This window comes from Ochotona curzoniae, unplaced genomic scaffold, assembly GCF_017591425.1.
Source record: "Ochotona curzoniae isolate NIBS_2020 unplaced genomic scaffold, NIBS_Ocur_1.0 contig_1482, whole genome shotgun sequence".
Classification (NCBI taxonomy): Eukaryota; Metazoa; Chordata; class Mammalia; order Lagomorpha; family Ochotonidae; genus Ochotona; species Ochotona curzoniae.
In genome coordinates, this window is record NW_024465100.1 from 6,128,427 (window position 1) to 6,156,063 (window position 27,637).

At 39.2% G+C, this 27,637-nt stretch overlaps 1 protein-coding gene across 1 annotated transcript in view; it reads left to right on the forward strand.

The window, feature by feature from the left end:
- Window positions 1–18,149, forward strand: part of PDE3A (phosphodiesterase 3A) — a 342,193-nt gene extending 324,044 nt beyond the window's left edge. The window contains exons 11-18 of the mRNA XM_040968076.1: window positions 3,323–3,434; window positions 8,021–8,134; window positions 8,266–8,465; window positions 11,024–11,227; window positions 11,868–12,023; window positions 13,210–13,474; window positions 15,447–15,531; window positions 17,184–18,149. Of these exons, the coding sequence (XP_040824010.1) occupies window positions 3,323–3,434; window positions 8,021–8,134; window positions 8,266–8,465; window positions 11,024–11,227; window positions 11,868–12,023; window positions 13,210–13,474; window positions 15,447–15,531; window positions 17,184–17,271 (1,224 nt within the window). The 3' untranslated portion in view covers window positions 17,272–18,149. The remainder of the gene's footprint in view (window positions 1–3,322; window positions 3,435–8,020; window positions 8,135–8,265; window positions 8,466–11,023; window positions 11,228–11,867; window positions 12,024–13,209; window positions 13,475–15,446; window positions 15,532–17,183) is intronic.
- Window positions 18,150–27,637: the final 9,488 nt, after the last annotated feature.

Sequence of the window (27,637 nt, forward strand, 5' to 3'; positions counted from 1 at the left end):
AATCCTGTGTTATATGACTAACATCTTAGGGATTGTTTTTGACATAATAGGTAGAGTGATAAGAATACTCAAAGGCAAAGTTGATACAGGACCCCTAAAAGAGCAAAGCTGGTTGCATATGAATTTGTTGTCTGAAATTATTTTCAATGACTATTTAACCTTTTGAATATCATATGTCTTAGGCCTTTCCAGAAATATTAGGAAGAGAATAATTAGCATAATGATTAAGACACCCACATAAGAATACTACTTGGGTTCAATTTCCTGGCTCAAGCTGCTGGCTCTGGCTTCCTGCTCTGGTGGACACAGGGAAGCAGTAAATGGTGGTCCAAGCAGTTGGGTTCCTACTGCCCTGAAAGAAGATCCGGGTTGAGTTTCTGGCTGTCGGCATCAGGCTGGTCCAGTTCTATCCACTGCACGTGAACAGCAGATAGGAGCTCACTTGGGTGCTTTCTCTTAGGCTCAATATTTTCTTTTCCTAAATTTTGAAAAATTAGTAGGGGCTGGCATACTGGAGCAGCAGGTGAAGTCACTGGCAGCATTCCATGTGGCTAATGCACTGGAGTCTAGCTCTTTGCTAAGGCAGCAGTAGCTTGGGCACTGCCATGCTTGTTGGCTGTTGAGAATTCCTGGCTTCAACATGGCCCAGCCCTGGCTCTTGTAGTCATTTGAGGAGTCAACCAACACATGGAAGATTCTGTCTCATGTTCTCAGTATCTCTCTCCCTAACTGCTTTTATTTTTTTAAGTGAATCTTTTTTAAATGTCCAAAAATATGTTCCCCTAATGAGAAAGAAATTGAATTCTCTTTATTTCCAAAGCGAGTACCTTTATTAATACAAGAAATAGGGGATGAAAACTGTTCCTGCATGAAAAGCTTTGGAGTACTGTTTTTGTTAGCTCAGACTATGTTCAAGGTTTTTCATTTAAAGACAGATTTGTTTTGCTAAGAGATAGAAAATGCAGGGAAATTCAGAATTTGAACATGTTTGCTTCAGAAATCAAAACTAAAGTGATGGATTTGCTGTATTATCAAACATCTGCCAAAATGAATGTTTTAATTAAGGATGCTGAAGCAGTAATGGTTACCAGCTTGTTTTAAAATGTTTTAAGTGTGTTTCTAACATATTTGAGCAAATACCAGAGCAGAAACGCTCAAACTAGCAAAGTTGCCAATCATCTTAGGTGAGAATTCAAGACCAACTCAGATTTATTGCAAAACAGTAAAAAAGGAGTGCTGGCAGTATTGATTTCTAATAGCTGAGTGGGAGATGAGTTTTCCTTAGTCCTCCCAACAAATCTATGGGTATGTCTCTTTAGACTGAGGAGCCCAACCACCCGAGGTCTGGAAGGAGAAGGGAGTGTGCTGGCTCTGCTGCCAGCATGTGGCTGTAGGAACACAGAGAACCAGTATAGTCTTCAGAAAGAGACAGAGAACCTTGACCTAGGAAAATTCCTAATCTGTTAAGCAAACGGGTGTTGAAATAGTGGTGGTTCAGCTTGGTGCCGGCAAGAGGCGTGTCAAACTGCTGATGGATGTGGTACACAACAAAATGCTGTCTGGGTAACGCATGTTGGTTACCAACTGGAGTCTACGGCGACTGAGCGTGGACATTGTGTTGTGGGTTCCACGTCCCCGTCCTCTTTCTGTCTCGGTGCTAAGGAATGCCCTTTATTCTAGCTGACCCTGAAGACAGGTTTAAGGGCAACCATTTTATTCAGTCCACCAGAGCCTCATACTTCGGGAGACTCCTGGGAGGTTTTGTATCCCATATTCTGAAATCCATCACAGACTGCTGAACTGCAAGAGTGAGCTTTTCTCTGGATAGGCCTGGGGAGGTTTCACAAGGTATGGGCACTAGTTAAGCAGCTGGCTCTTGCTTCTTTTGCTAGTAATGTTGCCTGCTGTGGAGCGAAAAAAAAAAGTTCTATTATTTTGTAGTTGATACACAAGCTATCTTTACAACATCCATGGAAAATTAATATTGAAAAGTACATTAATTTCAAAGCCTCATGCATCAGAATAAACTTAAGTTTTAATCCCATTTTCCCACAGTCTTTTGGAAGTACCCTCTTATAGGTCCAGGTCTTTTCCAAAACTTTGCTTAATCTCCATTTTCCAGAAGCAGCCGCCAAGACATAAACAAGATAACGCTCTTCTTCCAAAATGGCATAGTGATCCAGATTGAAACATCACTGACTCCTTATCAGAAGCCTAGGCGTCTGGTATTTACTGCTCTTTAGCACCCTGCAAAACACACTCTAATTCTGTCTTCAAACTGTCCATATGTGAAGAAGCCCGGCCAAGCCAAAAAGAGGCTGTTAGGAGCAGTGGGTCCGGACAGAATGCTGTCCTAGAAATGTGGATAACGGTAGACAGAAAGAGATGAATTCACGATCGGATTTGAGCAGGAATTCATTAAAATACCTCTGTTCAAGTCATCTTTCAAAGATCAAGTAGGTAATAGGTAACACATTACAACATGAGGCTTATTAGTCACCATGTACTTCATTGACAAAGCGTTTGCTTTGGGAAAATGCAGCTTCATTTGCCTACGGAGTGGAGATTTATGAGTTTTTTTCTTTTGATTTGAGTTTACGAGTATAAAAGTTACAAAGTTTTGATTATGGGAAAAGTCGTGTGTGTATGTGTGTGTACACCTGTACCCACCACTAAAAGAGGCATCTCATTTAATGCTTTCTGTGTCTGTGTTCATGTATGCCGCAGCTGTTACTGAAGTAATACATCTAGTCAAATCCCTTAGATACTTAAAAATAACTCTAATATAGTCTAAAGCAATAGTAAGAAGGACATAGCTAGAAGAGACAGTTGCTTAAGATACGTTAGGACAGAATCTATCGACTTCATTTTATTGGATTTTTGAAAGGAGGAGAGAAAGAGAACAAGTTATATCCACATTCCATCCACAGTGAAGGGAAGTTCACGGAAGTGAAGGCTAAGATGCCACACAGCCATCTACCTCTCACCCAACAGCGGGAGGCTGCTTGCGTAAATAAGACAAAGCCCATCTCTGAGCCCCTGGCTCTCCAGTGTGTTCTTGCGTTATTCAGGACAAGTCCTCCTGAGGTGGATGCGGCCCCAAAACTGTCCCACCCTGATCCCCAACAGGCATTTAACTCCGATCCTGAATCTCACAAAGAAGCACATACCGCGTCTTCAGCATATCCATAGCTGTCTCCATTGGTGATCTAAATAGTTAACACACTCCTTGGGATGTACCCTTTCCCATTGTTCTCTCTGTACCTGGAGCGCAATGAAGGATCTTTTGTAAGGCTTTGTATTTTTGTATTTTTTTTAACAGGTGTCCTACAGACTTTTTGAAGACATGGGTCTCTTTGAAGCCTTTAAAATTCCTGTTCGGGAATTTATGAATTATTTTCATGCTTTGGAGATCGGATATAGGGATATTCCTTGTAAGTATCCATCATTGGTGCTGGAGTACATGGAAGATCTGTTAAATTTGCTGTGGGTAATAAGTTATTAGCTCATGATCAGCCAGCAGAGAGTTGCACACACCACGTAAGGACTAGGAGGTAAACTGTTGGAATCCTGGCTCTTGTCCATGTATATTAGAGCCTGGCCTCCATAGCGGCTCATTTCTTCATCCTAAAAATTGGGCTCATAATGTCTGCTTCACAGAATTGTGAGCATTCAATGAGATAATGAGTTAGAGGATGTTAGACTAGTGCCGGGTATAAACCAAGTTCAAATTACCTAATAACCAACTAATGCCTATTTAATTATTGGCCACTTTTATCATGTGACTTTATGATCTCTGTAGAGTTATTCCATGAAATATTAAGTTTTCTCAATGTAAGCAAGATAAATGCAGTTGATATTGGGAGAACAGGAGTGTAGCAATCTGAATAGTAAAATAGAAGAGACATCTGAAAGTAGTTATGGAAAAATGAGAAACATTGTACAGTAGAGTTAAATATGAAAACTCGAAGAGAGGGTGCAAGCCAGCATTTGAACCTTGAGTACTGTAGGATACAGTTTGTAGCCATAAATAATGAGATACTGGAGAATTGTGCAGCATTTCATGTGATCATCAACACAGAGGGAGAGCTGTCCTACGATAGTATAGCATCAAGAAACTAGAGGAAATGCCCAGAGATCCAATAAGAGTTGGTACAGCTGAGGTAGTGTGTCTACAGCATAAATAAATGGAAAGAAAAATAATAAACCTGATGTGTTAGCTTCAGTGTCATGGAAGTATTTGTATCATGTTTTCATTTTCCAACTTTACATTGACTTTTATATACCTTGGGTTGCAAGACACCAGTTCTATTACAAAGAGCTGATGTTAAATTAAGAATGGGGTTATAGAAAAAAAGATATTCCCAGAAACGGATGCATAACTCTTCCTAAAAAAAAATGTCATTGATTTACTCCATTGTGATGACAATAAAAAGCTGATGCATATGTGACAGAGAGGAAAATGAAAGATTGAATCTGCAAATGAGTGTTTTTGTGAGAGGGGTGGCGGATACAGGACCAAAATGCAAGGCAGAGTGGGACAATTGGGGTAGCAGAGGGAAGAACGTGGCAGTGGTAGAATGGGAAAGTTTGTCTGACAAGGCCACAGCAGTTAGCTAAGAGATAGGAGCAGTGGGTAGGTTGAAAGACTCTGAAGATAAGCCTTGCTTTCTTAGCAACGATTTTCCCAGGGCTCACCCTGGTTAGATGCCAGCGATTGACTTAAAGTGCTAGTGATTTCTCAAAGGTTAAAGAGTTACATAAATAAACCATTACAGAAAGGAGGCCACTCAAAGCACTGGGAACAGACAGGCGTGAGACGGAATTTCTAAATCTGTGTCGTATTAGCAAACATATGAAGAATCGTCAAAAATTTCATAGGAAGTTATACTATTAAAAGACATGGAAAAGCTTACACCCAAATACATCTCTTGATTTTGTTTTTTCCATGAGTTTTTTGGTGTCTCCTCTACATTTTAGTGATAGTATCAGGGGCAACTCGACTTGATTGAGTTCACTTAAATACTGTCCTCCAGAGTTCATTCTAAACTCTTCCCTGGGGAGTTTATGATCAAATCCTAGTGAACAAGAATCAGCATTTAAGTAGTTTAAAATGTTTGTCATGTTTGCAATGTCTTGATTACATTTTATATGTTAAAGTGACCAGGTATGTTTTCATGAGTTCTTCATTGCATTGAAAAGGATTTGTCAGAGTCGACGTGGCTTTCTGATAAAGAGAGCACATTGTATGCGGGGAATTTAGTTACAGCTTCTCACACACACACACACACACACACACACACACACACACACACACACACACACACAAAAGAGCTTTAGCTTGGATGAGGTTGGATGGTGATTGCTTTCAAAATAACCATACCACCTCTCTATTGGGGTTGCAAATTTAAACTAATATGGGTAGTTATAGGAGCCATTTGTTTATCATTACTGTGAAAATATACAAAACTATGCAACATGTCTACTAACCCTAACCCTAATGGTCTAGTGAATTCTTCAGTATTATCCTTACAACTCTGCATATAAGAGAATATCAGGTGATTAGAGCTAATTGAACATCTTGTTCTACAGCCAACAACTTATTTTACGCTCATTAATCCCAGAGTTTGTATTTACTGTGAGTTTATGGATCTCAGGCACTTGGAAAGTCTATTCCATTTGTCATTCTCAGAATTGTACTATCAAATTAGCACTGTTACTATTCTCATATTTTTAAAAAATGGAAAATAGAATTTTTAAGTTGATCTGTTTTGTTTAAAGATTTATCTTATTGTTATTGGAAAGGCCAAGTTACAAAGAAAGGAGAAAACAAAGAGATCTTTAATCTACCGGTTTACCCTAGAAATGGCTGAATGACTGGAGTTAAGTTCAAAAGTCAAGAACCATGATGATCTTCTGGGTCTCTCACAAGAGAGCAGGAGCCCAAGGACTTGAACCACTCCTTTCTCTGGGCCACAAACAGGGAGCTAGATTGGAAGTGGAGCAACTGGGAATTGAACAGGTTCTCAGATGGGATGCTGGCGCTTGCAGACAGAGGTTTAACTGCCAAAATGATCTCGTTTTCCAGCTAATGAAATGAGCTTTTCTCCAAGAAAAGGCAACATTAATGCAAAATACAAAGCAGATACATAACAAGTCTGTGCATATATTCTCATAGATGAACTGTCTAGCAGAGACTAGCATATTGGGGAAGTGAAGATAGATTGCAGTAAGTTTCTCTATTCCCAAATAAAATGAGAACTCCCATTGAAACTGTTTAATATACCGTGGCAATATGATTGCAGATGTCCCAATGTTGTCAATACCTACAATGCCATGATTAACTTAAATAGAAGAATATTGGACTTGTGACTATTGTTAAAGGGTTGCACTGTTGTAATAATATGGGGGAAAATGTTTAGGGGTTTGAGGGAATGGAGGGGGAGGAAGAAGAAGGGGAGTGGGGAATCCCTACACCTACAGAGTGTTTCTTGGAAATAATAACAGGAAAAAAAATGAGCTTTTGAGTAAGTTGCCTAAGAAATTATGAATTATAAATATCAGCAGAGACAAAAGTAGATCTCTCCCAAATCTGGATTCTAGTATGATTGACCTTGTATTGAACACAGGTGCTGGCATAAAGTAATTGTAGTCTTCTTGTGCATACACATCTGTAATTGTTATGGACTTGATGATGAGCTGTAACAGGAAAATAAACTCCAACCTTTTTTAAAAATTGCATAGAAAGACTATACAATGAGAACTCACCCATATTGCTGGTCAAAGTTGCACAAATGTGGTCATTTTCCCCATATCTTGGCAGCCTACAGGATGTGCTTCTCAAAGTTCCTCCAAGAACATCTCAAAGCCTTGTGCTCACTCCCATTGGATGACTTGTAGAGTATCTACCCAAAGTTGTCTATGTCATCATTTACTGATGAGCTCTCAGTATTTGCCAGAAATATATATATATATATAAAGACAAAACAGTACCATCTACCTTCGACTGCCTGGTGCCCTCAGAACCATGCTTTTTTTTTTTTTAACTTTTACCCAAGGAGCAGATGTTTTGCTCATATTCATGTTATCATTCTTCTTCTGTTTGTCACTTCTCTGTTATTCAACATAAACTGAGGAAGGAAACAGCATTACTGGAAATGCAAGTAGATAGGACATTCAGGATTAAGCATCGTATGCAATAAAAGTTTATCATGAGCAGGGCAGGTTATCAAGAAAATTCATGAATAATTTCACCAGGAAAAAAAATGCGGCGAGCCAGCAGTGTGCCGGACATTAGATTGTAGTTCAGAAGAAGTTCATCTCCTGTGCCAACAATGACCTCCGTGCCACGATGACATCCTGACAGCCTGAGGATTAAGGGACTTGGGTTTTCTATTAAGTTTTACTCTTCGAATTGTTTTAGCTTTTATATTACTGTGCATTGTTTGTTGTTGTTGTGGCTACTTGGTTATTTCCAGATTAGAATGTGTTGATTCAAGAGTGTGATTGCTTTTGTCCTTGACTTGGTTTTGTGTTTGAACTATATATAAAAGTTTTACCATCATATTTAATGCCATGTTTTTACATTAATACAAATGAATACTACTGTGTCCTATTCACAGATTATATCATTATGTCATTTGCCAAACTGAGATTTTGCAGTAGACCGTTGAGCTGATCTTGCTGATGTATATAATGTCTCTCTTGTTTTATCCTGGTCCTCAGCATGGATTTTATTTAAGGAGCATGAAAATGGGTATAGAAGGACTTATAGAGTTCCTTAAATGCATAGAGTTCATATAAGCCCTGGATATAGAATTTTCTGTTTCACAGGTTTTCTTGTATAATGCTTGTTGTCACTGTGAACATTACAGAGTTATGAAAGTATTTGTCCTAGTGACTGACTTTTCAGTGGGTCTTTTTAAAATGTGAGGCCTGAACTGTTTGTCCAGTAGATGGCACCCTGAGTCCTTGGTCCCCAGAGTTCACAAATGGATGACTTCCTTCACATTAATTGCAGATCACAACAGAGTTCACGCCACTGACGTCCTGCATGCTGTTTGGTATCTTACAACACAGCCCATCCCGGGCCTCTCCACTGTCGTCAGCGACCATGGATCAGCAAGTGACTCAGGTATGTAGTAAGCTCATCCACGCTCCTTTGCGAAGGACGGAAACAAGGCTGTTTCAAGGAAGTGAGACACATGACATCAGTCTTGTGTTATTTTTTTTTTTTGAAGTTCACATTGCTTTTACTTTTCTCAGATTCTGACAGTGGATTCACGCATGGACATATGGGATATGTATTCTCAAAAATGTATACTGTGCCTGATGACAGATACGGCTGCCTCTCTGGGAATATCCCTGCCTTGGAACTGATGGCTCTGTACGTGGCTGCGGCCATGCATGACTACGACCACCCGGGAAGAACGAACGCCTTCCTGGTCGCCACCAGTGCGCCTCAGGTAACTCTTCAAGTTTTAATTGGGAAAAAGAATGCATTTTTGAGATGCCACTGGAGAAAAAAATTATTTAACAGATTTCATTTGGCATAGACACCAAGACAGCATTAGAGCAAACCACATTTCAGTTTTGAATGAACTCCTTGGAGACCATGCTGATTCTGAACAAGTGTGTGAATTGTTGTAAGTTTTTAATGGCAGGTGTACAGTTTTACTGTCCATGGGGATCCTTTCTCAGTTTTCTCCTTGGGAAAAAAATGTACTTGAATTCATGGTTGTGACTTGCCTAAACAAGGAAGAAAGTGATTTATAAAAAAGTGAATTCATGAACGGATTAGAGAACCAAGTCTTCCTTGCACTTTTCAGCAAGGTTTCTCTGAAGAGAAATCCCATGCCTTTGAAGCATTTTTATTGCAATATACTATCCTTCTGGTATATCTGTTGGTTTGAAAGAGCTAAATGAGCTTGCTTCCATTTGAGGAAAATGTATTACCTAACATAAATCCCTAGGCAACTCTAAACAGATTGATTTTAGTCAATGAGAGGTCCTCAGAAAGTTCACAAAACATGTATACTGTGAAAAAACCTATTTGGGGGGCCCATTGCGGTAGCCTGGTTGGTAAAGTCCTCACCTTTCATGCGCTAGGATCCCATATGGGTGCTGGTTTATGTCTTGGCTGCTCCACTCCCCTTCCAGCAGCTCCCTGCTTGTGGCCTGGGAAAGCAGTGGAGGACGGCCCAGGGCCTTGGAACTCTGCACTGGAGTGGAAGACCCAGATCAGCGGCTGTTGTGGGATGGGTGATCTTGGTCTCTCCTTCTCCCTGTAAATCTGACTTTCCAATAAAAATCAATGAATCTTTTAACAAAAAGAAAAGAAAAGAAACAAACACCTATGCAGGGATTCCAGGCTATCGAAGCCCCCAAAGAACCATCTTTTAATTTTGTATCTCTAAGAATCTTTCCAAGTACCCTTGTGTGTATGTACATCTTAAGACATCACTAACTACCAAGACATTTCCATTTATAGAAATGAATTCTACTTCCTCTCAGTTGAGTCAGCTGGAACCAGGTTATTGAACATCCTGCAATTCTCTGCTCATCTAGCTATGAAATCTACAGAGCAGCGCGTCTCAGTGGGGAACTGCTAGCAGGGCCGAGGCCACAGAGGGGGTGAGGCCACAGAGGGGGTGAGGCCGCAGAGGGGGTGAGGCCACAGTGTTCTTAGGCCGCAAGAACCACCAGGGACAACCTGGTGGGGAATGTCCATTTATTGTGAAGAAGCTACAAATTTATATAGACGAGGAATGGGAAGGGCAAGAGGGTGTCTCCGGACAGTCCCTTCACCCAGCAGTGACAGTGTAATTGGGTAGAAGGCACACGCGGCACAGGTCATGTTCCGCAGGCAGGGCTGGAAGCTGTGCCTCAGGTCATGGGCAGGTAAGCTGTGACAGCTGTGAGTCATGCCCACCAGCTAGCAGGCAGAGATCGAGGGGCAATCTCCCACAAGCATGTTCCCATATTTGCTCTTGCTTTGTTTTGTTTGGCCACTTTTGTTTTATCCCATTCCCATCTGCTTCCACAACCTCCCCTACGAACTGTTTAATAATTTCCTTCAATTCTGTTTTCAACAAAAATCCCCAGTATATTTTTTCTCCAGCTCACAGCCTCTTGTTCATACACCAGAAGTACATGCCAGAATTGTTTTCCCTAAAGAGAGGCAGCATACATCCCACAAGCACGACTCCCTTCCCTTCCCCTGTCTACCTTCTTACTAGGGATTCATGGTTGGGTGCATTATCTTCTATGCTTGTCCTGGAACCTTTTTTATTTACTTTGTAGCCTGCCCTGGTCCCGGCCAGCTTTTATGCAGTTTCCTTTTTTCTTGTTGTCTCTTGTTGTTTATTTTTTTTAAACTCGACTTCCTGTGCCATTAGAAAATTTCGAACAGCAAACAACTTAATAATACAAAGATTCTTCAAAAATTATTTTGTAAAGTAGAACAGTTAAAACATAAGTTTCCATGGAAGAGAATTTTGAAATCTGTGCATAGATTTTTCATTGCACACTTTTCTGTGGATACCTTGGATACCTTGAGGACTGTCCATATAAAAAAATGCCAGAATTGCTTTTTGTTTGATTTGGTTTAGTTTGTTTGTTTTTTTTTTTTTTTTTTTTTTTTGCACCAAAATGTTATCTATTTTAGTTTTCTGTGAACTTTTGGAAGTTCCCCATATGTTTCATATGGCTGATTATCAAGGGAAAATACTGATTTTGGGGCCTGTTGGGCACCCATTCCTTTTTTAGAGTCATTTGTGTTTACATAATTTTGTGTGCTGGATTCAGAAAATGTAAGTCACTGCTCAGGAGTATTGATACATGTTTAAGTTCCTGTGTCTTGCAAAGAAACAAAGGGGAGATCTCTCTCTTTCTCCTTCCTTCTCTCTGTAAATTTGCCCTTTATATAAAAAGAAAATGTTTAAGTTATTTCAAAGCCGTTGCACATGCTTATTTGTTACTGCGATTCTTTTTAACTTAAACATTGAATTTTTTCTTTGTGTAGGCAGTGCTATATAATGATCGCTCGGTTTTGGAAAATCATCATGCAGCTGCTGCGTGGAATCTTTTCATGTCCCGGCCAGAATACAACTTTTTAGTTAACCTTGACCACGTGGAATTTAAGCACTTCCGTTTCCTTGTCATCGAAGCAATATTGGCCACTGACCTGAAGAAACACTTTGACTTCGTAGCCAAGTTTAATGCCAAGGTAATGAGATGTGTGCTGGTCTTCACTCTATGGTCAGAGCAGATGATGTAGCACCGAAGAGCTAAACAAAACTCATTGTTGTCGACTTTTATCAGTCAAATGTGAAAGCAAAGCATAGTGAAGTATTTAGGCATACGCAGACATAGAGGGGCTGAACTGGTTCTAGGTGTCTAAGAAAATGGAGTGCTGTTGGGTGATATGCTTCATTCTACGAAGAAAAAAATGAATTCTAACTATTGTGGGTTTTTTGTTTGATTTAGTTTTTTATATGTATGGTGCATTCATATCAATTACCTAGCAGTAGTAAAGATGAAAGACTTGAAGCAAAAATTTATACTCCAAATGCGTTAATGTTAATTCAAGAATGCTTCCTACCATTAGTATAAATTACGACAGCTGATGTTAATTGCTAAGTGGTATTTATTGTCAGTTTTATAATTAATAATTACTAAATTCAGCATTCATCATTTCACTTTCCTAAGCATTTAAGTATTAATTTCTATAGCCAATAACATTGCATAACTTAAAAGTTCTTCATTATTTGGTATTCTTAGTTTCACATAGCAGCAAGATAGTAAGTATTCCTTCATTTTGTGGTCCCTGAGGCAAAAACACATTTTGAACTTTATCCATCATACAGGTAAATGATGAAGTTGGAATAGATTGGACCAATGAAAACGATCGCCTACTGGTTTGTCAAATGTGTATAAAGTTGGCAGATATTAATGGACCAGCTAAATGTAAAGAATTGCATCTTCAATGGACAGAAGGCATTGTTAATGAATTTTATGAACAGGTAAGTAACTAAACTTTAATTTCTTGATCTGCACATTCAGCAAAACTTCCCAACCCTGTAAAAGTATGATCACACTATTTCATATTTATGGTTCCATTTCAAAAAATACTGCTTGTTCGAAGTCAGAGTTACGGAGACACCGTGACAGATCTTTTAATCTGCTGGTTCATTGCCTAAGTGGCTGTAGTGTCTGGAATGAAGTGGACTGCCATCCACTTCAGAGCCAGGACTTTCATTCAGATTTCTCATGAGGGTGGCAGGGAGCTAAGAACTGAGGCCCTCCTCCACTGCTTTTCCCAGGCTGTGAGCAGGTTGCTAGACCAGAAGTAAAGTAGGCAGAACACAAACTGGCACCCATAGGAGATGCTGGCATTGCAGGCATCAGCTTAAGCCATTCTGCCACAGCATTTACCTTTGTTACTTCCTAAAAATAATGTTTCACTTTATTCAGAATAGGATTCATGTAGTATCAGTATAAAAATATTGAAAGGGAAAAAGAAAAGAGAAAAATTGCTTGTAACAGACCAACTCCTTAACCATAAACATTGTTGACATTTTGGCATGTTTCTTTTATTAAGGTTGCTAACTTCTGGTCTCTGCTCTAGCATCTTTCTCCCAGAACAATCTGAAGCCTTTCAAATTAAGTACCTATTCTATAATATTTTACGTATTAAACATAAAAGCATATACAAGCATTTCAGAAACCATGTAGTTACATAAGATACTGCTCAAACAAAATCCAAAAACAAAGGTGAACACTTGAACTGCTCTATAAAGTTAATTTGAATTTGTTGAAAGCCAATGCACAAAAGACAATGTAACAAATCATTTATTTGTTCAATGATTGTGTCTAGCATTGCATATTGCAGTTATGTTCTCAGATAAGGGACAATAATGTGATATGACATGTATAGTTAGACATGAGATCTCTTGTATTTCCCCTGGGAACCAAGCCAAAAACTTGGAGGTTGCAAAAGTAGTCCAATTCAGCAAGGTTTAAAGAATCTTAAAATTTGCGTTTTTCTCAGCAGTCAGGTGAAGAAGGGGTTTTCACATGAATGCCTGGTATCTTACATCCCTACACATTTTAGGTGCCAGGTGAATGATGTTGGCTTTGCTTTTTTTTTAAGCTCCCCTTGTATTTTACCTTTCTGGCTAAACATCCATGCTAAATCTCTTTCTCCAGGGTGATGAAGAGGCCAGCCTTGGTCTGCCCATTAGCCCCTTCATGGACCGCTCTGCCCCTCAGTTGGCTAATCTACAGGAATCCTTCATCTCTCACATTGTGGGTCCCTTGTGCCACTCCTATGACTCAGCAGGGCTGATGCCAGGAAAATGGGTGGAAGACAGTGATGAGTCAGGAGATACTGATGACCCAGAAGAGGAGGAGGAGGGGGAAGAAGAGGCAGAGGCACCCAACGAGGAAGAAACCTGTGAAAATGAATCTCCAAGTAAGTTACTCAATCTCCTCCCATGTGTCTCCTGAGTGGTACTCTTGCTTAGGTTCACCATGCTCAGGTAAGTCTTACGCTTCGCATAGATTGTCGTCGTTGAGTCCAGCTGTCACCTGTTGGGGTGGGCAATGGGTAACTCCCTTTCTCAAAAAGTCATAATGGTAGAAATTACAGAAAGCAAAAGAAGGGGATGGAAAATATTGCAGAAAAAAAAATGGAAGCTTTATGGAGAAGATAGCCAGGGACAGGAATGATGAAGTAAGACAGGAATTTTGAAGCAGACAAAACTTAAAAGATGTGAGAGCCATCTCTTTGTGGGGTTTTGTGGAAAGAGGATTCCAAGAAGAGAATGGAGTGTGCGCCAAGGTCCTGGGTAATGAGCACTTGGAGAGCTGAAGGGAATGAAACAAAGAAAAAAGCAGTGGGAAACCAGAGAAAAACAGGCGGATGGACAGATGACAGAAGTCCCGTGGGTCCCATGGGTTAGAGTAAGGTTTTTGGTATTTTCTAACCTAAGATGATGGTACCAGGATGGAGAAGCTTTGGGGATGTATAACCTCATTTGAAGCCCACACAAGTTTAAAAGCTGAAAAATTAGTCTGCTATAGAGGTATTGGATTCTGGGTCCTATCTGTAGTTGCTGTGGCACAGCATGATCCAATGACTTTGGTGGCCAGCTGTTCCATGATTACTGGACTGAACTCAGATAGAACCAGTTGCAAAACTGGGCATATTTGAGAGTTTGGTGTGTGAACCAGAGCAGAAGTAGGAGGATCATTTAGGGGACTGTTGAAACTAACCAGCTAAAACATGATCGACTTTGGACTCTTGTCCTGGCAATAATGACAGTGAGAAGCAATCATTTCCTATAACCATTATTTAATTGGAGTATATCATGGTGGTCTTGTTCACAATGATTTTGAGTTGCAAAAACATATACTCCTTTTACTTTTAAATTTCTGTCCTATATTTCCCATCATGAAAACATGTGGGACTAGTATGGTCAGCACCATAGCGTATCATGCTAGGCTACCACATACAGTACTGGCATCCATAGGGACACTTGTTTTAGTCCTGGCTGCTCCACATCTTATGCTGCTCCCTGCTAATGTTGAGCAGCAGAAAATGACTTACATAATTGGGGCCTTGCACCCAGCTAGCAGACCCAAAAGAAGCTCCTGGTTTCTGGCAGTAGCCTGGCCCAGCCTGGCATTTGCAGCCATTTATGCAATGAACCAGTAAGGAAGATGTCTCTCTCTCTCTCTCTCTCTCTCTCTCTCTCTCTCTCTCTCTCTGCCTCTGCCTCTGCCTTTCAAATCAATAGCAAATCTAAGGAAAAGATTAGGGGCTAACATCGTTTTTGTTAAGAAGCCATGATGTTTGCTGTGGTATTGTGCAAATCTTGCTCCTGTGCTTGTGAGAATAGAGCATGTGGGTTTTGTCTACCTCCACGACAAAGTACAGCCTGAATACTTTTGAAAACCTGTAACAGAACTATTAGCAATGAAGCACATTCTTGTCATTTTGCTACCACTTTCCTCCTGGCTAAGCTAATGCATTTCAGTCATCTAATAAGATTCTCTAGCCTGTATTGATTCGTTTCGCCCACACCTAAGCCCCTCATTGTAAGGTTTCAAAATCAGAGAGAAAAAATCATTTCCAACTACAGACTTAAAAATTAGAAATTTACAAGTGTGGCTTTGGAGCATGTCTTCGCTGGTGTTCTGTTCATTTTGGAACAGAAATGGCAGAGGGGAAATGAGAAGCTGTTTCCTTCAGTGTCCTGTTGTCAGAGTGGTTATACCCGAGTTCTCTGCCTGTTTTAAAGGTCTTCCATTAGAAATGTTGCACTGATCTTTGCAGTCAGAGCTAGCAACCAAGATATGCCATCTGTGCATTAGTTACTCGTTGGTTTGTTTAATTAGCATATGTGCTTTGTCTTTTTTTGCTCTGTCTCCGTTTCAAACAGCAGTGGAGTTAGCATTATCGCTAAAGGCAGGACCATTCTACTGCTGCCTGGTGTTAAAAGGTGTTGTTTTCAGCTCAAGCTCTGTGTAACTTTTGCCTCCGTGGACCCCTGATTGCTGTTTGAATTCAAGTACACTGAAAACAGAGACGTACAATTCAAGCATCAGGAATGGAAGGACCAAAGCAAGGAGATTTAGTAGGCTTATGTTGCCAACCTATGCTGCTGCAGCAGATGCTATCATTTGCATTCTCAATGCCTCCTCTGATATTCCCATGGTTTGTTGATTATTTTTATCAAGTTCACTAAAGCACAAATTAGAATTCCTGTTTATTAATGGCTTGTAAAAGTGACGTGAACATCTTACGTTAAAATTTTAAAATCTCATCCACAGTGTTTTGATACCATAGCTTTGGAAATACTATCTTTGACTTAGTCCTTTATAGCCGAGAGAATGATAAATGCCGGACAATGCATTATTCAACATTGTCCCAGTGGAGTAATGGAAGCTTAGACATGGAAAGGGAATTGAAGTTCATCTGCTTCAGCTGCCTCATCGTATGCAAGATAAAAGTCTCAGACATTTAACATCCCAAGGTTATAGAATCAGTGAGCAAGCCCTGGTTTCCTATTTTTAAGTTCATTATTTCTGGCTCCTAGTGATTTAAATTTGAGACTTTGTATCAGTGGCTATGAATGTCTTGATTTAACCCAATACTTACATTCCAGGAAAAAAAAAACTGCATTCAGTATACACAGATAACTTCTGCAGTTTGTACAACTTGGAGGTCTCCCAGGAAACACAGAATAAAATGTTTCAGTATGGTATCCTGGGAGAAGAAGGCTTTTACTCCACGTCATAATTAATTCTGAAAGATTCCTACAGCGAGCTAAGAGGTTTCTAATGAAGTACTAAGCTGCATTTAGAATTGGAGCAATGAAAGGCTCTTTGTTCTTATTTCAAAAGGTTCCAGTGCTGAATAATTTGGCTGCTGATGCAGGCATGCTTTAGGCCACCTGCAGACTCTAATCTACGCAAATTTATTTGGTACAAACTTTCTTCTACGTCACCTTATTCAGTATAATCCCAGAGAGGTTTGTTGCTAAAGTTTAAAGGCATCGGTGAGAGAACAGCTGCTCTGATGGAGGCTGCGCTAAAAAGAAAAAGAGAAAAAATTAAGCTTTTGTTACCCTCTTTCCTGTGAATGTGCTGCCATGAATGTGGATGACTATAAAACGGAACAGTCACCTTGAGCAGTGGCATGTTTCCCATCACTGCGACTCACATCTGTCCTTCAGCCAACAGTCATCTGTCACTCTGTAGCCTAAAAGGAAAGGGAATATGAAATGCAGGGTTTTTTTATTCCCAAAAGGCAGAAAATAAAAAGCATTATCCAAACCATCTTTAAAGTTGTCAGTGAGTTGAGCTGGTTAGCAAAAAGACATAAGATGATATATTCCAGTGGTGCATGTGAAAAGTCTTGAGAGCCTGGATGTGGTAGAAGTAACACCAAGATACAAGTAGTGCATCTGAAGACCTTGCCGAATATTAAATGCTATCCACAGTTCTATCTCAATGATATAATGAGTTGTTTTCACCTTCATCCTCCTCCCTTGCTTTTGAAAACTGCATGCTATTTCAGAACACAAGTCAGGTCCTAGATGATGTGGATCCGTTTGACACTGAATTCATATCAGTAAGCAGATCAGTAGTCTAACATCGTGGGTTTCTTTTTTAAGGAAAGAAAGCTTTCAAAAGGAGGAAAATCTACTGCCAAATAACTCAGCACCTACTGCAGAACCACAAGATGTGGAAGAAAGTCATTGAAGATGAACAGCGATTGGCGGGCATAGAAAATCAGTCTGTGGAGCAGACCCTTCCACAGCCATCCTCGGAAAAGATCCAGGCTATTGAGGAAGAAGAGGAAGAAAAGGGGAAGCCAAGAGCCGAGGAGATCCCAGCCCCACAGCCCAACCAGTGACAATGGACAGATGAGTTGTGTTCCCAAACACATTGACTTGCCACAGACTCTTTTCAAGCCAGCATAACACTTAGACACAACACTGTAGAAATATGAGATGATGGTCAAATGGCTCTTGCATTTGAGGACTCTGTGTGTTTTCTGTGTTGTTTTTATGGTGAGGTACATTGTTTAAAACTCTTGCTCAAGGAAGCTTTCACATTGCAACACCAGCTTCTAAGGATATTTTTAAAGAAGGAAATATATACATCTGTGTGTGTGTGTGTGTGTGTGTGTGTGTGTGTGTGTACACAAGCTCCCACGTAGACACACATAAGAAAAATACACATATGTGCACACGGACACATGCACACACTACACTGAAAGCCAGGATTGCTGGCTCCACAACACAGTAACATTAATATTTATATAGTGGTCACTGTGATATATTAAATCATAGAAGAAAACCTGTCGCAAAGGAAGTGTGGGAGGCCTAGCAAGGAAGCAGTGCAACCAACATAACCTACCAGCTAAGCAGCTCTTGCTCTTAGCACTGAGGGCTGAAAGTTCCAGAGCGTTATTTGAATTGAGGTACATCGTGCCAACACTGTACATATGCATGGGCAGGAGAGAGTCTCAAGATTTGAGTAGTTCGGAGAGAAAACTATAGCAGTTGACTTAGTACCATGTGAACAAGTGGAAGATGTTCCCTCTGGAAGGTCTTTGAGAGACAACCATTCCAAATGGACTCCTTGAGCTCCAAAACAGGTGCCACCTGCAGATGGCAGGTACCCATGGGCCTTGTGTTTGGTACTACTGCTGTCTACCACTTGGAGGCGCTCTGACACCGGCTTCATACTTGGGCAACTTGAGGCTCTTTCCAATGGATATCAGGTCAGCACCCCTGTGAAGGGAATGGGCATTCCTTATGCATAGATAAGTGGAGGGGACCTGGAGTTGGGTCTTTGAATCCAGTTAAGATTTTGCAAAGGATGCTAGAGAAGGCCTGGGAAATGACACCTCACAGTGAACTCTTGGCATCAGCTTAATTTACAGCAAAATACGCAGTAGCAAAAACAGGCCAAGGGAGTATGGATTTTGTAGCTAGGGATGAAAGTCTCAACCAAGCGTTTTGATGTTGTTGGAAGGAAAGCCCAGTCCTGGATGCTTGACGGAAAATGGCTTTGTGGGTGTGTGTGGAGGTCCTGGTGATAACTTTGCAGTATTCTCCATGCCGTGTGATGGAGTGGCCTTTCTCTCTAGACTGGTTCATTTTTTTCTGACAGGGAAGGTTAGGAGGGGATTGTGTAGGGATGGGGCTGTTGATGAAAGTTTTTTTTTTCTTTTGGTTGATTGGTCATCTACACTTGTTTATGCTGTGAGCCAAACCTCTATTTAAAAAGTTGATATTCACTTTCAATATTTTATTTCATATTATTATATATGTCATGAATAGTTATCTTGATGTAAATATAAAGATTCTTTTCTGTAGATAGCAATTCTTTTTTTTAAATGGGGGGGGACATTTTTATAAAGTTATATTTTAATCACGATTTTTATACATTGTAGCTGTCCCCAAGCTGAGTAAGAGAGCAGTGATTCATTTGCATGGAAGGCTGTGGACAGCTGCTAGCTACCTATTCTAATTTAATGGATAATTTGGTAGGTTTTCTCCCCATGAAATGAGGATGCTGCAAGAAGTGTTTTTTGTTTGTTTTTGTATCCACTAACATGTTCTGCTAAGTGAATGAAATTTGAGTCCATGTCTACCAGTAAAGGACTTTTTACCCAATGCCCAAGGTTTTTTTTTTTTTTTGTAGTTGGTGTTCATAGCTTTTCAATGTTTTTCTTCCTTTTGGTTCTAACCCTGCTCATTATTATAAATATACATCATCCAAACATGTAGACCTGATACGCATTTGTACTTGTACTTTCTCTGCAGTCCTAGCAGGCAAAGTTGAGGTGAAAAGTACTATTGTGTCTCATAAATGGATATTGTATTCTTCCAGTTGGAAGCGTAATTTTTATGTAAGTTTCCAATGAAGATGATGAAATAGGAAAGAATGGACTCAAGGCATATTTTATAAGAAGAAAAATTAAAATAGATTAACTAAATGCAGTTTCTTCCTAAATAACTAAGGTATTTTTCAGCGTATTTCTGAGTTAACTCCAGGTCTTCATTATTTAGGATTTATTGTGTTATTTCTGTTTTCTTTGTACCATCTGTAGATCTCTGTAAAAAATGACTGTAAGTCAAATGCATTTTCCCAGTGAATTCAACTGTTCTTCTCTTGTGAGTAGGGAAAAAAAAGTATTTATACCTCTTATATCTAAATACTTCACAAAATCAGTCTTGCTCCCTTCCCCAAATGCTTTGTGGCTCTAAATAGAAATTGAGGGCAATGCTAAGGTGTGGTGGGGGTAGAATGGCAGGACCATTGTGAATTGATAACCACAGACTGGGTGTTTTGTTTAAAGCTGGGTGGCCAAAATAGGGGCAAGGCTGAGCTGCCACAGTGCAAGTCTCAGAAAACTGCCTGATTTGCTTGGTTTCATGTTGTTATGCTTTAAGGTACATAAAATAGTAGAATTATTAGTTATTCCAAGGCCATTGGAATCTCTTCATCACATAGTAGTGTCTGTTCATCGGATGATTGCTTATATTATCGCTAGATGTCAGTTGACAGTTGAAGAGAGATGGAGGTCTGACCTGGATCTGAAGGGATGCCTACGGAAGTGGGTATTTGATTCTAGTGATGTTTCCCTCGTTGGTGATAGCAGTATTACCGTGTTCACTTCCAACCCCAAAGCTTATTTTCCTGTGGTGCCAATGTATTTGTTGCAATTTACTGCATTTTTATATGAGCCTACATATAGGTGCCATTAGATAAACTCAGGTCTTTTAAATGAAGGAGTCTCTAGCCCACTTGGGAAAAAGGACACTTGTATAGAAAAGCATAAAGTGAATGAAGGGAAAGTTGGAACCGATTACTTGGAAGCCATGGTTGCTCTCTGTGAGGTAAAAGGCCAGCTATGTTCTTATGAGTGTTGTCAGTGTCATTTTCAGGATACTAATAGAATGTCTTTTCTGTGACTTAAGATCAGCTGTAGAACACTTTTGGTGAAAACACTGTCTGCTTTTTTCTGAACTATAAAATTATTTTCTGTGCCATTTATTTAAGACCTGGTTTTTCCTCTCAACAAAACATGAAGGCAGTAGCTCTGTACTTCCTTCATCTGATGAGTGAAGTTGTTTCCTCATAGTGTGTTTAAGAAAGCATCCACCAACCAGAATGCCAAGTTCTGTGTGTTCTAGCATAGTGTAATTCCAGAGCAAATCCTGCCAGTCACAGCCCCAGGAAGGTTGAGGGGAAGGAATTCATTGTCCGGAAATCTGTTGTGAGATGTATGCAGGCTGCATAGTTGGCATTTCCCAGGGTCCCCTTTCTGTCTTCCCCAGAGAACTTCCTCTGATGGTAAAAGCTGTGCAGAAGGCATGAGACTCAGGCCTGTTCTTTGTTTAAATGATGGAGAAATATAAATTATTTTCTAAATAATAAAAAGTATGAACATTGTCATTGTGAATAAAGTCTAAAGTTTGAAGTGATTGCTTTATGAAAGTGAAGTACTTGCATGAACAATTCCAGAAGTGAATCGTTTACATTCTACTTCAGAGGTATTCTTGGTGCTTCCACATCAGTGTAGCACCCCACCTTCCCATCCTGATCATTTATAAAAGTTCTAACATATTGATGTAAGCCACAGGAGGGTTTCATTGTCCTTTTCTTCCATCCAAACTCTGATTGCCATTTAAAGCCTCTGCAGACTGATATGTCATTTGCAAATAAACTGCCTTTCCAAAGTGAAAGAAGATCTGATAAATCAAGAGTTGTCTGGACTTTCATAGTCTACATTAAGTCAAGATCCTTCTTATTCTAAAAATTCTCAGTAATATGTGTGCAAAAAAAGGCAGCACGTTTTTGCACTTGCTAGGTCTACTTTAATTAAAGGTTACAGCATCTGTGTTCTTTAAAGTTGCACTCAGTGCTTTTCGTTCATCTCTTCTTAGCAAGAAAATACTTTGTGACCATTATTTCCACTCATTTATTCCTCTTGTGACTTCCCCTTGTAATCAAACATGAATTTGCTGAGATTGTCAGTCCATTTTTAAAATTTGCTCATGAAATTAGTTATCCACTTAAGTGAGAATTTCAAAATTAAATTATTCCTAATCAATAAAAAAAATACATTAGTTTTAAGCCTTACGTTTATATCCTCTCTTTTTGGTTGCTCTAGACAACACTCCAATTATTATCGGAAATTTATTTGGGGAAGCATTGAACTAGATGCATGAAGCTAGCCAGGTTTAAACTATAATCAACATAAGTTATGCCTAAATCTTCATTTCTCGTCATTGTCAGAAGGAAAGCATATTTTTTTTCAGTCTTTATTATTTGTCACAGATGTTAGGTAATCTGTGTGGTTGCCTAACATACTGCATTTGTCAAGAATAATGCAAATTTGATCTTCACTAATGGTGCTTTATTACCATACCTGAATTGATTTTTGTTCACGCAGCATGTAATTCTGACGGCAGGTTAACAATAGTGAGAAAAATCATTGAGAATGTTTTCTTGTTTGGTAAATGCATTTGAAGACAGAAAACTGAAGGCTAAGGCTTCATTTCCTTGGTGGAAATCAATATTAATCTGTTGATAGAAAATACTGGTTCGGTGGAGATGGTTTCCATTGTGCTGATCTCCTATCAGTAACTCTCCTGTGTTTGAGATGGTAGAGATAGACCCAGACGTAGATGGAAAAAGAAACTTGGCTTTGGCATTTGCTAAAGGCCCTGAGAACATTTCCAATTTCCTGAGTAAAGGCAGGTGATGCTTCTCCATGCCATGTTTTGAAGGTTGATTTCTTTGATAGACTTTGGGATTTTCGGCTAGCTGCCTCCCAGAGGAGCTGTGTGACGAAAAGCCATGCCTTCTCCTTAGAGGTCAGAGGTGTTGAAAGGGACCATAGCCAGATGGGTTTTCCAACTGTTGCAGATCAAGAAATTCCTTAATAATGTGAATATTTCAGTCAAAAACTTTTAGGAGTGATTGTAAATCATCCTGCGTAAGTACTATCAGTGATATTTAAATTAGATTGGTTTTCTTTTACCAAATCTGCTTTTAAAGTGTTCAGTTATTCAGTTAAATTGAAACTCAGAAAATAACACTCCTTCATGCTGGGATGCTGAATATTGAAAATGCAAATGAAATTTAATTATAAGAGAAAGTGGAATTTAATTACTTTTCTGACATCCTCATTCCTTGGGGGAAAAGATATTTTGGGAGTATGTATGATCAATGAAATTTAATTTATTCCGTAAAATTTGCCTTAGATATTCAAATTCTGGCCTGCGTTCTTCTAAGTGATTCCTAAACAAAAACAACAACAACAAAATGCTATCTTGCAATTTACCATGATTTCAGTTGAAAAGCAGCTTATTAATATAAATTCTGTTTTATTTAATTTGAACACAATTAACCCAAATACTTCACTGCTAAGGAAAATTAAACTGTATTAATCTTAAGTTTCACATAAGCCACACCCACTCTGTTCACCTGCTCTGGATGTAATCAAATGGTAGATGGTAATTTGAAATTCATTTTTATGAACATAATGAAAAATGACCTAAGTCGTAGTTAAGTATCCAATATCATTAAAAGATTGATAAAAGTACCTTTTTCACATGCAGCCAAAAACCGTATCAGGGAATTCTCTCTCTTCTCTTTGAAGAAAGTAACACACACACACACACACACACACACACACACTTAAACTCAAGGTGAGGTAAGGAAAAATAACTAAATATTCTTCTCTCATGTCAAGGAGAGATAATGCCTTGCACTTCCAATTCTAGTCCACTGCTTCCAGTTTTATGAGACAGTACTAAGAAGGAGAAAAAGCAGAGCTGGGCTTGGGGGTCAGCACACAGGAAACTTAAAGGGACATCCAAGGACATCTGCCATTTTTGCTTTAAGTTGGTTTGAGTTATTAGCTACTCAGGAGTAGAAATTATTTCATTGATCCATATTTCACCCTGACTTTATGTATTATCATGTTTCTGAATGTGAATGAGCCCTTTGAGCTTGGAAACTGCTGCTTGAATGCTTGCTAAAGAGGATTTTTTTTATTTTTAGTTCTAGTACTTTCTCTCCCAGTATACTAGCAAGATACTCAGATATTTAATGTGAAACTAAAACTGTTTAAAATTTTTTTGTGTATACAACTTGTTCATTGATAGAATTTCCCCAATGACTTCTTTTAATAATTCCCTACGATTATTTTCATGACTAATAATTCAGATATTTTATTTTAGCTATTTATGAGCATAATCCAATACTATACTGTTATTATCTAAATAATAACATATCTACATATTACCTGCTACTAGGGTTTTAATGGCTTGACTCTTACTATACATTTGACCATTAGTTTAAAAAAATTTGCTAATGTGTTTATACTCTGTAAAATAATTGCATGGGATTTTTGGCATTTTTGGTGATTTTTTTCTTTCCTGAGTGTCACTTGGTATTTTAATATATTCTCACAAAAGAATTCATACCATTTTTGTTTCTACTGAGACAATTTGTTAGGTAACAAGCACTGGAAATAAGTATCACTGATCCCAGATATACTCTGATATTTCTTCTAGAAATTTTTATTATGAAAATCACAAAATAAATATCGGTGCTTTTATATATTCTGGGGCTATCAATGCAAACTAAACAAATGACAATCCACTTGGCTTTCTGTAAGTTATTAGCATCTGCAACTGAAAATATTTTGTTTTGAATCAAGGGTGTATGAGTTTGCTTGGTTTGATTAATTTGATTTGGGTCCTGGATTGAAAAATATGTTCTAATTTCTGATAAAGCAATTGTGCTTATCTATTATTTACAGTTCCCAACAAGTTCTATTTGGCATGTTCTAAATCTTTGAGGCTGAAGGATATTTGTAAATCGAAGTACTGGGTAATTTATGTTCCTAAAAAGCAATATATTCCAAAAACTGCCAACCAAAGTGATACTATTGGGGATGCCATTTGTATATGCTAACATTAACAAGGTATTTCTCACTGCACTCAACAAACCTGAATATGCGCATTACTAACTTTGCCAAATTTTCAGCTTTTAGAAACACAACAGTAAAGCCTTGGAACTTAAATGATCATTTTGAAATCAAATAGAATTTTTGTCCTTTCACTTGTATCTTGCACTTAATATATGTAGCAATATTTACCATCATCCCATCACAACTGTTTAAGTGACTTGGTTAATGGCTGATGTTTTGTATAAAGTAGGATCTGTACAGAAAAGTACATTAGATAAATTGTATTTATTTTTATTATTTTATAGTTTAGACACTATATTGATGCTCCCTTTTTGCCAGAATTACTGGAAGTGCCTCTTGGTTTTATATATATAAATACTTATATATATATTAATATTACCATAAGTATATACTCAAAATTATTGAAACTGTGTTAGAGATGATCAATGTGGTTGTTATAATGTGACTATATTGTATAATATAAAAATAATTCTGTGGTATCATGTTTGATGTAGTTATTTGTGCCACCCCAGTCCTCCTGGCCCTGGAAGGCGTCTTTTCCCTCCTACTTGCATTCAATGACTTGACACTGCAGCTTCTCACTGATGACCTAGCCCTTGGGAGCCTACCTTCCCCTGGTCGCATCACTCCTCAAAACCAGTGAATTCTTAGACACATGATCACTATCTTCGACAGGTGATGTGTTTCATCTCTCATTTCTCTCATCTATATCAAAACCACAGTACTGGAACATCTGGCATTCACCTTCAGAGTCCTTTAATCAACCCAGTGCTGCCGTTTACCATGTAAATCCCACCGCACATGATCCTATGACAATTGCTGGTAGATGGCCAATGCATGGAACATTTCCTTCCACCGACTTGCAATTATTTCGATGTTGTAGTTCTGCATGTTTGAAAGCTTTAGAATTGTTTGAGTCAAAACAATATTTTAATGAACTGAAGTACAGTACTCAGAAACAAACAACATATGAGTTCTGCCCAGAATTCTCAAGGGATTCTTAATCTACATGCATTGATTACTCTATGGATTAGGAGATAAATATTTCCAACTCCTAAACCTATTTTAAATGATTTTTATTATGTATTTTTTATGTGAGTTAGAAACAGATTGCCTATGTAAGGACCCAAGTACTTGAGCCATGATCTGCCTCTTCCCCTGGCTGTCATTACCAGGAAGCAGAAGTCAGGAGCAGAGCCAGGTCTCCGACCTAGGCACTCCCATATGGGATGCAGATCTCCTAAGCAGTATGCTAACCCAAACTCTGCACTCAGGATCAGCTAACACTTTGCACTAGAACCCACCATTGACTGTTTTTGTGTCTCAGATGTACAACAGAGTGTTTACACTCCCTGTGTACTGTGTCTCTGCCTCTGTGTGTGTGTGCGTCAACACACATGACTCATACATGTAACACAAAGGGTAAGATTGACCGTGTCTCTTGGAATTTCCAGTTTCATCCCTCTGCCAGGATTTTACTCATACCATGATGCTGTGGTCCTCAGAGATGAGATTGGAGCAGCCTAGTCTGAACTGATCTTGGGTAAGAGAAAGATAAATGATGTGGAATGAAGAATGATGATGGGTAAGTTCTGGCAGAGCCTGAAAGGCCAGAAGGAAGGTGACCACAACTACTACCTGAATCAGGAAAACTTCAGGGATCAGATGGGTTTGTCCTTGGTCAAATTATGCAATCCTTGTGCTCTTTGAATCTCACCCCAGCCCTGTGGTCCACACAGGGTGGATTTTGTGATCTAGTCACAGTAGCACAAGCAGAAAATACAGTTCCTTGAAAACCTGCTGTTTGCTAGGGCAAATTAAACCCTGTCTTGCTTGGTTGGACCCTGAAGATACTCTGTGTCCAGGAAATTCTTTCTGATGCTGTCGCTGACATCAGAGGTCTTGCACTAGACCCCACTGTGCAAGGTCTGTCAGATGTGAAGTATTGGTGAGCTATATGTTTGCCTGCATGCTTTCATGTTCTTAGGACCACACAAATCCAGGCAGGGAGCACAGGAATGTTTGCTTCCCACTTCATAGTTAGCACCAAGAGGGTGGGGGGAAACAGCTGCTCACTTGACAAAGAGTTCTTAAAATGTAAGTAGAAAATGGAATTAAAAAGCAAATTCAGCTTGGTGGAAAGAATTTTGAACTCCCAATCTACCAAGGGTTTTCACAAATTTCATGGAAAATGCCTATTAGGAAATCACTCTACATGATTTCCAAAAATATTTGCAAGTTTTTGAGATGCCCTGATATTGTCTATTTGGCTTTCCCCTGGGGTGAATGCACTGAAAACTTGTTCTCTTGTCTTCCAGGTCTGGGAAGCTGATAACGTGTTAGCCTTTCCTTTCTACCATAAGTCCAGATGGACTTGGCTGCGATTTCTGATTTCAGGTCTCACAGAGCTGAGTTCAAAGTGTTTGCCAGTTGGAGCCAGTTTCTGAAAGCTTCAGGGATGTATATGTTTTTAAGCTCACATAGATCTTAGTGAGAATTCAGTTGATGGCACTAATTGGACTGAGGGACTCTTTCCTTGGTGGCTGCTACCTGCAATCTCAGATTCTTCTGATTTTTTTATGTTAATTGTTTTCATTTTAAAAGAAAATGACAGTTTGAGAGCGAAAAAGATAACTGTTCAATGCCGTGGTTCTTTCCCCAAATGCCTACAGCAGCCACGGTGGGGCCTCTCAGCCTTGTAATGCCAGCTGCATTTTCCTTGGCCTTGCTTCTTTTTCTTTAGGTGTCGAAGCCATAGTGGCTCCTGATTTCTTTTCATGCTTTGGAAGAGTCCTTTTTTTTGTCTCTACCTAAAGAGGATTTTCTTCTGTTAATGACTTACGTGATTGTAAGTATATATCCTTAAGCATATTGGAAAAAGTCTTTTGCTATGTCATTTATTCTACATTCCTGGGGTGAGGGTATAGATTGCTTTGGAAGATGTAAGCACATCTTCCACAAATAAAGGAAAACATGAAGAAAGCAACGATGCACGAAGCACACCTGTGTACCACAAAATAGAAACTTCTTCCTGTGTTGAAACTGGTCATCCCACTGCAAAATCCAGCAAAGGAAATGGGTAAATAGCAAAGACCCAGTTTTGTA